The sequence below is a fragment of the Prinia subflava genome, chromosome 16 (genome assembly GCF_021018805.1).
Source record: "Prinia subflava isolate CZ2003 ecotype Zambia chromosome 16, Cam_Psub_1.2, whole genome shotgun sequence".
Lineage (NCBI taxonomy): Eukaryota > Metazoa > Chordata > Aves > Passeriformes > Cisticolidae > Prinia > Prinia subflava.
In genome coordinates, this window is record NC_086262.1 from 10,551,435 (window position 1) to 10,564,442 (window position 13,008).

General features: G+C 45.6%; 1 protein-coding gene across 1 annotated transcript in view; it reads right to left on the reverse strand.

Moving 5' to 3' along the window:
* COL23A1 (collagen type XXIII alpha 1 chain) overlaps nucleotides 1–13,008 on the reverse strand; it is a 173,405-nt gene that overhangs the window by 13,340 nt on the left and 147,057 nt on the right. Inside the window, exons 6-12 of the mRNA XM_063413353.1 lie at nucleotides 10,542–10,568; nucleotides 8,671–8,697; nucleotides 7,988–8,014; nucleotides 2,028–2,144; nucleotides 1,553–1,588; nucleotides 1,010–1,036; nucleotides 564–590 (exon numbers count right to left, since the gene is read on the reverse strand). Coding sequence (XP_063269423.1) covers nucleotides 564–590; nucleotides 1,010–1,036; nucleotides 1,553–1,588; nucleotides 2,028–2,144; nucleotides 7,988–8,014; nucleotides 8,671–8,697; nucleotides 10,542–10,568 — 288 coding nt within the window. The remainder of the gene's footprint in view (nucleotides 1–563; nucleotides 591–1,009; nucleotides 1,037–1,552; nucleotides 1,589–2,027; nucleotides 2,145–7,987; nucleotides 8,015–8,670; nucleotides 8,698–10,541; nucleotides 10,569–13,008) is intronic.

Genomic DNA, 13,008 nt, shown 5'->3' on the forward strand with positions numbered 1-13,008 from the left:
TCTGGCCTGCAAAACACCCATGACCACCCCTGCTTTGGGTAAAATCAGTAAGAGGGAAAGGCTGGGTCCTGTCAGTGCTTTGACTTCATTTAGAGGCAGTGATTTATCCACTTCAGGAGAGTTTGGACATGTGAATCTCTCACAGTCTTCAATGCCACACCCAAGCAGCATTCCTGGCCCTCAAGTGGACATTTCCTGTGGGATTGCAGTGCTGCATGGTGATGGCCACCCCAGGAATTCCAAACCCCTCCCAGGGTGGCTGGATGTTCTGGCAGAGAACATCCTCCAGGCACCTCTTGGCTCATTGAATTACTGGAGAAAAAGGGCCCACGACTTCTTTGCTTGGCATTTGCTGTTTTATTCTTTGTCTATTGGGCAGATGTGGCTGCAGCTTCAGGCTTGCTTGTGGAAATGAAAGCCAGGCTGCAGGCACAGCCATGCCCAGCTCCAGGATCGCGTGGGAGGGAAACCAGTCTCTGGCAATTGTTTCCCTAGCCAAGCACAGAGCAAAGCAAAGAAAAAGAAATTAAAACTAATAATTAAAAAACAAATCACAGTTTTACCTTTTTTCCTTGAACACCAGGTTCACCCTTCAACAGCAACATCAACAGAAGAGAAAGAAATTTAGGGACATAACAGAAAATAAGGCAAATTGTGTGGATAATCAAGATTAATTGCAAAAATTAATTGTAAAATTAAAACACTTGGCTTGTGCTGATCATATTTATCCCCCTGAAATGCAGGAAAGCACGTTCCCACAGCACAGCAGATTCCAGCCCCCTGTGGCTCCCTCCACCCCCCTCTCCAGGTTTGAGCATGGGCAGTGGATGTCATATTTGAGGAAGTGACACATTCAGACATTTACACCCCCAGTCAGTGCCTTGGAATTTTATATCTGATATATTCCGATAAGTTCAAGTCCACTGCAAAATGTTTGTTTTCATCCCCACTCCTCTTACGCAGCATTATGTCAAGAATCCATGTTAAAATGAGACAGATTATTACCCACCTTTGGTCCTGGAGGTCCTCTGGCACCCTGTTGAATATAAGAGTGATCAGTTTACTTGTTTGACAGCAGAGTAAAACAGGGTAAAAACATTTCTAAAAGTATTTTAATTCCAAGAAAAAAAAATTACACAGATGTCAACTTCTCATCTTCCCTTACAAATAGAGCTGTATTTGTTCTCTGCACTCCCAGTAAATAATATTCTTTTATGGTTCATACATTTTATGCATGAACCTTTTTAGTAAGCACCTTTTTATCCAACTTAAACCTTAGCAATTTGGAGTTACAATGCCAGGTGGCTTCACAGAGGCATGAGTCAGGATACAGGAGCACCACATCCCTCCAGAGCAGCCAAGGGGAGACAAAAACCAGCCTCTTTTCTCCCCAGAGCACGGGTAGCCCTGGACAATCATCCATTTTAGGGCACCTGTAATTCCGTGTGGGGTTTTTTGCCCTCCATAAGCAATGACACAAACCCACTTGCTGAAGGGGGCTGTGCATTGGGGGTCAGGGGCACACACACAGATGCTTCTGGGCAATACTGACCATGACTCCATCCTCTCCCGGCTCGCCTTTGAAACCCTGCAAAAAATAAAAGGACCAACACTGAAACTATTACCTCTCATTCTCCAAAATGCTCAGCCCTAATCAGAATGTTATGCCTTAGCCTGGATATTTTTTATTAAATAAATTGCCAGTGGTCTTTGACTTGCAACAGGTCATCCAAAGGGTATGAACAGGGGAAGAGATCTCCTGGCTCTGTGAGTCACAACCAGCACCTGCACATACACACGCCAGGTCCAGCTCTTTGCTCCAAAACTTGAGATGGAAGGTCCCCTTCTGTTCCCTTGCCCCACACCCCAAGGCTTTGCTCTGTGAGCAGCCCTTGGAGCCCAGCTGGGGCTCAGGCTGGGGGTCAGCTGTGGTGGCAGCACTGGAGAAGGGGACACCCTTCACCCTGGTGTCCCTCGTGGGGTGGGAGCTGCCTGAATCGTGCTCGCTGCGCATCTCCCGTCCTTACAGGGGAGCCTGGAGGTCCTCTTGGGCCATCCTTTCCCGTGTCACCAGGAGGCCCCCGGGCACCTGGGGGTCCTGGAGGACCAGGGGGGCCCGTGGCTCCATCTCGACCTTGATCACCCTGGAAGAAGGTCACACAGACATGGTGAGACGAAGCAGCGTTGGCAAGGGGTGGTCTCAGGGTGTCCACAACACATGCACTGCATCCCTGGGGCACCAGCACTCTGGCCTCTGCTGTCCCAGAGGGATTTAATGCAGCTTCCAGCTGGGAGAGCTGAAAGTGAGCTCATGGCTGATTTGGGCCATTTGGGTCTGGTGCCTCAACCAGGATTGTGCTCAACGCCTTCCTACAAGATTTAATCTGCTTAGCCCTCACCCAGTGACTGTCTGCATGGAAATACAGCCCAACAGCACCCAGAACACCCCAGGCTCACACCATGCTGGCAGGGAGCATGCACACACTGCCATGGCTCAGCACACCACGCCAGAAAACCACACAAAAAAGTGACAGTGCTCAATCTCATCCTTTACAGACAGCCAAGGGCACATGTGAACATCCCGAGCTGCTCACACCCTGTGGGTTTTGGGTGCAGAGAACGCTCTGTGTCCCTGTGGCTGTGCAGGTTTGGGGGTGCCACTCCCAAGGGGAACATCCCGTGGGCCTCCTGGCTGGAATCAGCTCCTGGCCCCCGCCAGCCAGCACAGCCCAGCCCTGGGGCCCTGGCCCTGCCCATCCATGTGGCTGCACAATGGGAAAGCCTCACGGAAAGGCCACCTCGTAAATCTTTTAGCAACATCTGGGAGAGTCACCACCGAGGCAGTCGAAGGGCTGTGCTTAATATGCAGTCCACCCTCAAATCAGGGACAAGTGTGGGATTTTTCACAAGTCCTTAAGTGACTTAGCAGCACAAGTCCCATGGCCTTTCAACAAGATCTGGGCTCCTAAATCACTTGCATCCTTTTCTAAAAAACCCAATTGCAAATGCTGAACACTGCAACCAATTATGTCAAGTTGAGTCTCCCACTGAATTTTTCCTAATTACAGTGTCCCATTTAGAGTTCAAGGATTTAGATTACTCTAGTTCTAACATATTTTATTTTACAATACCAACACTATTTGCATCAAATTTAAAGTACTTTGCCACTTGATTCCCAAATCGCACAAAGAACCAAAAGCTAAAACCCATTAGTTTTATGTCCCTGTACTTTGATAGTGCCTGCCCCCTAAATTCTAGTGGAATTTCAGTCAAATGTGCTCCCAACAAACATCTCTAAACACAACCATGGTCATGGCTACTTAAAATAGAAGCAGTGCACTGTCAGCCAGAAAGGAAAAGCAAAAGCAGCTCAAACAATCACAGCAAACCAGAGGCAGCAGATTGGGTGTCTACCTTGAGCACTCGGCGGCTAAAGACAAGCTGATCATTAGCCAGAAATCCATGGCTGAGGTGGGGAAAAACCATCTATATCCAGGGAAAGGGAGAGGCAGAAGAGGAAAGAGCAGCAGTTTAAGATGAAAGCACAGCAGAAGAGTGAGTTTTAAGGCTGTAGCAATATATAACTTTTTTTTTTTAATAACTCATTGATACATTAGAAAGTAATAGCCTAGGTAGCCAACAGTGGGGTTTAAAGTTCTGGGTACACTGGGTATTTGTAACAGGACACAGACTGAGAGAAAAAGTATTTTTTCACTAGTTTACTGCACAATAGGACATTCAAAGCATCTGGGACAAGGATTCCCCTACTGCAGAATAAAGAGTATTATTCCAGTAAACCCCATAGGGGATGATATATCCCAGCATTTCCCTGAGACCAAATATTCTATTTGTTTTCAGAGGCTCAAATGAATACTGATGTATTCCCAGCCTGCAAATTACAGATAAACCTCCCAGATTTATATGATGCAAAAACAATGTATTTAGACTGTGTTAATAGTCATTGCTATTGTGTTTTAGCCTTTCCACTCATCTGTCTAGGGGGAAGCAGTAAGACATTTCCTTTCTCAGTACACCATGTGCATCTCCCTTTCCCCATCCACCCATCCCTGTACACATCCATAGGAGAATCAAGAGGGTGGAGTGAAGCCACAAGAAGCCCTGTGGGAACACACAGCAAAGCCTCCATGAGGATTTTTGAAGGTTTCTGGGGAACAAGCCTCTTTTCCAAATAGCCAAAGAGCTTTTAAACCTTGCACACCAGTAACAGATAACTGCAAACCTCAATTTTGGGGGGAATAGTGCACTGGCAAGGCCACTTCTTTCCCAGCCTCCCATCATGTCAAGAAGAGAGGGAAAAAGTAAAGTCAGATAGAAAAAACTAATCAATCCCAGAAAATAAACCTCTACCAAGAATTTTTTTCCAGATGTAGAGAGGGCTGTAAGCTCAACAATCAATTAAACACAGCTACTTTTGGGAAGAACAGCACTGAAATACTGAGAAATTGAAATTAATGAGGACACAGAACCATTGCACGTGGCCAGGTCCTCCAAATACTACAGAAACCACCAAAAAAACCTCTAGTGAGAGCAAAGGGTTTTGTGGTAGACAGAAGGGACACAGTTCTGTGGCTCATTATGTGCATAAAGTACACAAGAGCATAAAGTGGGATTTTCATAAAAACCTGCAGAGCAAAACAAGAACTGATTTTTTTTCTTGTCTGTCACTGCTCACAACTGATGACCATAATCCAAATAAGCACCTTCCAAGCCCAGCCCTACCTGTTTTAATGGAAAATAGCAATTTGCATTTGCTCCAAGGCCAAACACACCATATCCCACCAAATCCAGCCATCACATGTTTAATTTTAAACAGCTCCTGTTACAGATGGGTCTGTGAGAGGTGAACAGCCCTGAGGGATATCAAACAGAGACACCACCCCTGCTTCAAGAAACATCCAGGCTGTAGAGAGGCTCCAGGAGAGGGGTTAAGTGTGATGGAGTTACATATTCCTGCTCCACAGTTCCCAAAGCATCTGGTTGCAAGGCACTGGGCTAACAGGACATTGGGTCTGACCACGTGTAGCAATGGAATATTGGAGCACAGAAACATTGAACACTGGTGATTTCCAGCTTTAGAGTCCTCGATGTAGCCATTTCAACATAACTCTCCAAAATAAGCAAACAATAAAATAAAAGTATCCGTAGGTGTGTGCTGACTGCCACAGAGAGCTCTGCAGGATGCTTCCTGTGGTGAGTTTTTATCTGCAGTGTGAGCTTGGCAAGCAGTTATAATTTTGCAGAAAATAAAGGAGAAAAAGCTCCTTTTCTGTCTGCACTGAGCTGCAGAGCTGGCTCAGCCACACCAGAGTTTGGCCCCCAGCAGCTCTGGATACAGGAGGTGCTGGAGCCATCTCCATCAGCACTGGCCACGGGCAGGCATGTGCCACGTGGGCCACTGCAGGCAGAGCACTTCTCTCACAAGCTGAAGCTCATTTTCTCCCTCTGGAGAGCAAAGCTGGTGCTGCTGCCACAGGCACTGTGCATCCGCTGGCCCAGATGTGCAAATTCCTCAACCCTGTCATTTGTCTGAACATCTCATCTGTCAGTACGAACAAGATCACCCAGCAGAGTTCATAAATCCACAGCAGCTGGCCCAGAGCCAGCTCAGGGAGCAAGCCAGGCTCAGACAACCAGTCCTTTCCAGGGGTGCAGCAATGTATTTGATTGTGAGAGGGAAGCACAGGCACAAATATCAAGGCACAGCTGTCCCAACCTTGGCAGCATCCTACTTCAACTCTCTATCCTCCCAAGTCCAGAGGGGACCTGTTACTGATTTCTCCCTATAAATACACTTCCATGCATTCTGTCAGTACATTTGGCCACATTTATTCCCCATCCTGAGCAGGTGAGGCTGCACCATCCTCCCTCATGCTGCTTACAACAAGGAGCATTCAGTGATGAAGACAACCCAAGGTGATCTCCTTTCTCAGCTTTCCAAAATCACCCTCCAGCATCTGCCACCAGGCACACTCCCATGTGTAATAATCTCTATTTTGTCCACTCTGCTGGTAGGTGTTTATTACAGAAAGAGAGGCATTGCAGACATATTCAGTAGCTAATCCCTAATTGCCATCACCTCACTCCCACCACAGGCAGTTTCTCCAAAGCCACCCCAAGGATTATTCTCTTTTAATCCATCATTCCTAATGATAGTGTTTCAGTGTTCACTGACACTTTGTCCTCATTCCACCGCCCATGGACATGGCCATTTACAAGGAAGAGGGCACTGCATACAGCCTTAGTTATTTATCTTCCCACTGATGCAGAGAGTTGCACTGACACATCTTTCGAAATCAGCTAAACAAAGCCACCACTGAAACTTGAGGAATAAGATAGATTAAATTCAGAAATAAAAAGTAATCTAGACCAGATGGTATTAAGAAGTTTCGCCTCCTATTCACAGCCCTGGGTGTCTGGAGACATAAAGAGAGCTATTTTCAAAGTCAGGCACCTGTTCTCAGGTCTACTTGTACATGGTTTAGCCAGGCTTTTCTTTCTCTCTTTTCTCCCAAATTGAGCCTTTTTCTGACTGTTCTGCAAAAAGTCATAAATAAATCAAAAACTGAAGCAAAATCTGGACAAATGCAGATCAGGACAAAATATTCCCCCAAAACCCAGCACATTTTTCTTGGTAGACAGAAACAAAGGACAAGTGTTACCTTGAGAGCTGGTACCTGCCCTGCAAGTCCAGACAGAGCCTGTCCCAGAGCATCTCCTGCAGCAGGAGGTGAATTCCACAGCACCCAGCAGCACAGAGCCTTTGGAGCCTGAGCAGGAGCTCCTCAGCATTCCCAAGTCACCAGCCCCACAATCACCCACAGCCCAGGCCAAGAAGTGAAAACTCATGTCCCTGTGCTGCTGCATCACCTCTTAAAGCCTGTTCTGAGAACGTGGGTGGGCACTTGGACCAAGTGAGACCTTACACCGAGCCCCTCCTTCCTCACACAGGCTGTAAATCTATCTGAGAAATTTTAGGGGCTCTCTGAGCCCCAGGGTGACATTTCCAAACACACCCAAGGCAGTTGGGAGCTGCTTCAGAATATGACACCAACTTTATAAAGTGATTTTACAACCTCCAGGGGAAAAAAGATAAATATCTCTGAGGCATCTCTACTCAGTGTTAACCACTGAGGCCCTGGTTATGTTTCCAGCAATGACATCTAACCCAGGTCAGCCAAACCTTGAGAGCCAGCTCCAAATCCAGCCTCCTGCAGTGACCAGTACACCAGGATTTCAATACATGCCCAAAATGGGCTTTCCAGCAGGTGCCACAGAAAATCACACCCCAAAAATAGCTCTGCAACACAGCCCATACCTTGTGATGAAACCTCCCATCTCATCCCCAACATGGGCCACATCCCCCTTGTGTCTCATGGATACCTGTCCTGATTTACTCTAGTAAATCTCAACTTTGTGCAGCTCCATGAGAGGAAATTTCATGAAATTCCATTAATTTCTGTATGCTGTAGCCAAAAGAGTTTTCCCTCATCATACAGTTACTTTAAAAGCTTTATTTTCAAAGGTAGCCTAGATGTTATCCTGCTCCTAGGTGGGGAGCTCAGCAAGGGAGGAGGAATGTTCCATCCTGCACAACTCTGTGCTGGACCTCTTCTTGGGACACCAAATCCTACCCTCACATACTGCTGCCAACAAATAAAGAGCACAGCCTCAAGAGAAACTTCAAGAGAAACAATGAGTCTGTCTCTGACACTGGAAGAGGAAATCAGGGATGAGAAAGTTCAGTAGAAGCAAAACCCTTCATGAGGTACCCAAAGATCTTTGACTCTTTTTTCCTCATGGCCAAAGTTAGGAAAACCACCACCACAAAGAGCTCCAGAGGCAAAATTAAACATTTCCACAACTGTTACCATACTGTTTGCAGCAAGGCTGCACAAAGCTTTGTTTTGTGCAGTGACTAAACCAAATGAGATTTTAGAATAAATCAGTGTGCTGTGTCACTACTTACCCTTGGGCCAATGTCTCCTGCTTCCCCCTGCAAATCAGGAAAAACAGCAAAGGGTCAGAGTTCAAATCTCAGCCCTGAAGGACTGAGCACAGGGTCAGCTGGACACGGGCACAGCACACAAGGGAAGTGTCAAGAGTCCTATTGCTTAATGTATTGAAAATGAGGGAGGAGATGGTTTTGAGACAACACAATAGGAAAAGTTTCTGCCCTGGCAGGCAATGAAACAGATAATAAATCAGAAATAACAGTTTGTTTCCAACCCTAAGGCTCTCCTAGCAACTGCTTATGCCCTTCACATGTGAAAATTAACTTCACTTTCAGTAATGACCTTCTTTGGCTCCTCTGATTGCATGGGTGTCATGCAAACAGAGCAATGGAGCCCAGATCTCTCGGAGGAATGGAAGGAGTTTCATGCCACTCTCACACCCTTGTAACTCAACACAACCCTATAGCATGGATGGGCTTTAAGACCACACTTGTTCCCCCCACTTTTTTACAAATTCTTCCTGCCCTCCCCTTCCTGGAGCTTTTCCAAGGTCAATGTGAGAACCCACTCTCACAGCTCCACATCCCAACAAAACCCAGTTGGGTTACTGGGGCAACCTGAACTTGAAAGAATTACAGCAACAGGAGAATATGCAGGAACTGCTTTCTCAAAATCCACATGTTAATGCAGCCTTTACCTTTTCCCCTTTTGGTCCTGGAGGTCCCTGGAAACACATAAGAAGAATCCAAATTGAGGAACAGCAGAATCACCAATGCACATGACATTAAAACCAAGTAAATCACATTCATCAATTCACAAACCTGAGCCACATTCTCTATTATTCTAAGGAATAGATGCTGCTGTTTTAAGTTCTGCAGTGCTTGACATGAGCAGCACTTTACCAAAAAGCATCCACAAGTTTCTGCCTGCTCCTGCCAGGACAGAGTACGGAGAAGGACCAGGCAGGGCAGGCAGTGTGACAGCAGCTCACCAACATGTGACTCTAAATAGATGCAAAAGATATCTGGAGGTATTAAATCACTTCTAGAAAAAAACACATGCTCAGTATATCATTACAACAATTATACATCTGTTTGAAATAAACAAGGAGGACGGGCTGCTTTCTCTGGCCTATGTGCTGAAGGCATCGTTCATCTTTCCTCTGAGCAGCTGTAGGACAGGCAGAGACACTGCAGCCCCAGAGAGAACCCCAGAGCAACACTTTGATGTGTCTGCTCTGCACTTGCCTTCCAGCACAGAACAGTACCAAATCTTGGTACCAGTGCACAGTGTGTGCTGAAGTGGGACCCAGTGGGATGCAGTGGGGGAGGTCAGCAGAGGCCAGCGGCAGCAGCATCTGCATTCCCATTCCCCTCCTGCTGTTTTTCTCTGAGCAAGGCTGCTGGCCCCTTACTGTCATGGAAGAGATCATGAACAGTGTGTTTTGAGCCTGGCTGTGTGATAAGTTTGCTTTGTCACTGAGAGTTCCCCTGCTTCTCACTTGGGGTCCCACTCCTGCCCAGCAGTGACACCCCAGCCTGGGGTGCAGGGCTGTGCTCTGGGGTCTGACTGCACTCCCAGCATGAGGTTTTGCTCATGAAAGCCAAGCCCTGAGCACCAGGCTGGGAGCTGGCCCTTCCTTCTTTTCTTGCCTAATGCTTTATTTCTAGATGTTATTCACATTTGTTATCCTCAGGGTTAGGATAAAAAACAACCACAGCAATGTACGGCTATAACAACACACTCCCTAACTGGATAGAAATAAGTGTCTGGAATAGCTTTTCAATTGCAAAGACTGAATGACTTTTACCCTCTTTGAAATCCCTCTTTGGTTTAGGACCAGAATTTAAAAAGATTTCATATGGGGCCCTCTAGTGAAGGTGGTGGAAGAAAATGGAGTTTGGAGATAAAATATGGAGCTGTGACCTTCTATAGGAACCATTCAGTGAAAGGAATCAGAGCTGGCTAGGGTTCAATTAGCATAAAAATAAAAATGTCTGTGTTTCTGTAAAATAAATAAGAAAAGAATGAAGCACCTGAATATCCAAAGGGCTTCCAAGCAAAAATGAAGTCAAGAAAACAGCTCATAAATTAATCCAGTCTGTTCCAAGAAATATTTCATGGACACTGGCACCCTCAAGCAGTTCCCTGCTCAGGTCCTTTGGAGGAAAATGGAGCCTGCTTTGGGATCAATTATTTTTATGGTATCACTCTGTAGTGCCAGAAGCACACAACCAAGATCACTGATTTTGCTCTTTGGATGTGCTACTGGAGTTTATTCCCCACATTTGGCCTGCTGCCCATCTGCAGTCTGTGCTCACTGAGCTGGCACAGGAGGGGAAGAGGCAGCTGAGATGAGCTGACAGGTAAAGAAAAGTTCACCTCCAGCTCTGCTGGCCAGCCCTGGCTCAGAATTCAAACCTGCATGGAATAATTTTGCCAAGTACAATTTTCCCTCCTAAACAGTTATATATGCAGCAATAAATGAGTAATAGTTGAGATACTGCCTATTTATTGTGGAGCAGCATGAACAAAGACATGTTGTATTTGGCACTTAGTGCTACTTACTGGTTTGCCATCCAAGCCAAGAGGCCCCTGAAAAAGGAAGGAAAAGAGAGTATTATTAAAAAAACCCAATAATTTTCAAACATAGCAGTATCAGGCATGCTCTGAAAGAGACTCTACTTACGTACAGTACAACCTTTGGCTATGATTCTATGATTTACCTAATCCTCCATCCATGCAATCCAGCAGGAAGGTTTCACAGAGGTACAGTAAGAGGCACCAAACAATTTGCAGAGGGTGAAGGAGCGTGAAAGGAAGCGACAGAATTAGTGACAGGGATAAGGTGACACTGCTCTGGCACTTCGCCTGGGACTCCCTGAGGTTTGGAAAGTCAAAACCAGCAGCAGTAAAACATGCCTGATTTGGTTAAACTGAGCAGGCCCATGAGTGATTCACATCAGCCTTGGATCTGAACCTTATTTTTTTTTTGCTAAAGTACTCAGCTACCCCAGCTCTTCCTCAGGTCTCCTGTTTCTAGGATTGCTGCATCCATATGGAAAATGGTGAATTCCCCAGCATTTCTGGCACTTAAGCCCTTGAATAACACCAAACCACTGAATGTGTTGGGCCAGAGGAAACATTGCTTTTGATAAGGGATGTGGGGAGGGAGAAGCACAGGTAATCTAAGGCCAAAGCTGACTCCATCATCAGCTGGAGCTGGCACTTTTGGGGACAAAGTGACACACACAAGTTACTGTAAATCCACTGCCTTGGCAAATGCAAGGGTTCCATCTGCAAAGCTGCACCTTGGGATCAGCTCCCACTCCCCTCCTACACCTGCCCTGCAGAGCCACATGTGTGGAATATGCACATCCTCCTCCCAACACGCTGGGATGAAACATCTCCCACATTACAGCCCTGTGAACCACGAGGATCTACCAAAGCAAATGGAGTTTGGACTGTGGTACAGTCCTAAAGCACCAAAGTTCTCTGTATTTCTTAGGGAACTGATTGTGGTGAGTATCTTTCAGTTTATCTTATATCTGTGATAGGGAAATTGAGCAAAAGGGGCAAAGATGGGTAAGAGGAAGCTAATGGCTGCATTAAAAGGAGCATCCTTGCAGCTCACAGCCATTGATAAGGAATAAGTGGCCATTGATAAGGAATAATTCAGTCTGCAATGGCTGTGCTGGTGGGGCCTGGAAAATGAAACTCTGGGGAACACAGGTCTGTTAGGAAAAAGGGGTAAATCCAGACGACCTGGGCAGATCATCAGTAGCTGGGTTACAAATGCTAGAGGACCTGTACAAGAGAAGTCCACTTGAAAATAAATGAGGATTTCTTTATAGACATGAGAATTCTGAAGTGATCAAGCATAGCTTCTATTCCTCATGTGATGTGTATTTTTTTCTTATAAGGAACCATCAGTACCCAACAGTTACATAGTGGTAATGAAAAATACACATAAAGCAGTTGTGTCTGTTAGTGCAAAGGCTTGCAAGTCACCTCCTCTATACGTTATCTCATCTCAGTTCCTTAGATTCTAAAAGCTGGGAATGGCATTAGGTTCACAGAGCTTCTTCCCCAAAACTGTGATTGTTTGAGGTGATTCCTCTGAAGCTCCTGATGTAACTCCCTGACTTTCAGAGGATCAGATGTGGGATCTGAGCAGAGAACTGGCAGCATATTCAACCTCTCAGAGGAGTAGAAGTCCCAGAATTATTATTTTTTTAAAAATATAAAATGCCAGTTCTCCAGCTTTTAGCTATTCTTATATCAGTCCACAAAGAGACATCCAGAAGCAAAAACAATGGCCTATTCAGAAGATGTTTGAGGGAAAGCATTTAATGCTTGAGAGAAACAATATCCATCAGGGTTCCAAAGGGGCTCTTGGCCAGCCACAGCACTGAATAGACAAGACTAACACAGACTTTTAAATATCTTGTTAGTTCTGGGCTGGAGATTTAATTGACTCTACCTGCCCAGCCAAAAGTCTGTGTGAGCAAGGCAGGGTTCCCAAGAGCAGCCAGGAGATTTCATGGGTAGAGCAGAGAGAACATCTGAAATCTTGACTGCCTGCAAATCTCAGGAGTGCGCATCTGTTGAGGCTGTTATTGTCTTTTATTTGAATTCTCCTCCATGTCATTTTAATTAAAGATGAAGCAATCTCTAATTTATTTGATAAACAAGGAACAGGGAAACAAGTAACCCTCTATTCCCTCAAACCAAATCTCTATAGAAGTTTTCACTTTGAGGGGAGAAAAATTACTTCCACTTAAACAACCAGGAAAAGTGTATGAAAAAGGAGAGTTTTCTCCTTAGACATCCCAAACATCCCAGTGGTTTTAGGCTCTGCTTTTTGCCCAGGGAGCAATTTCACTTGTGCCTTCACTCACTCTTGATCACAGTCCTTTGCTCTAAATCACACACACAGTGATCACAATTCAGATAATTCATTACTTACTATATCAAGAGGGGAAGAACTTTCTGCCTAGGACAAACCCAGTGCTTTAAGACAATGTAGAGGAAA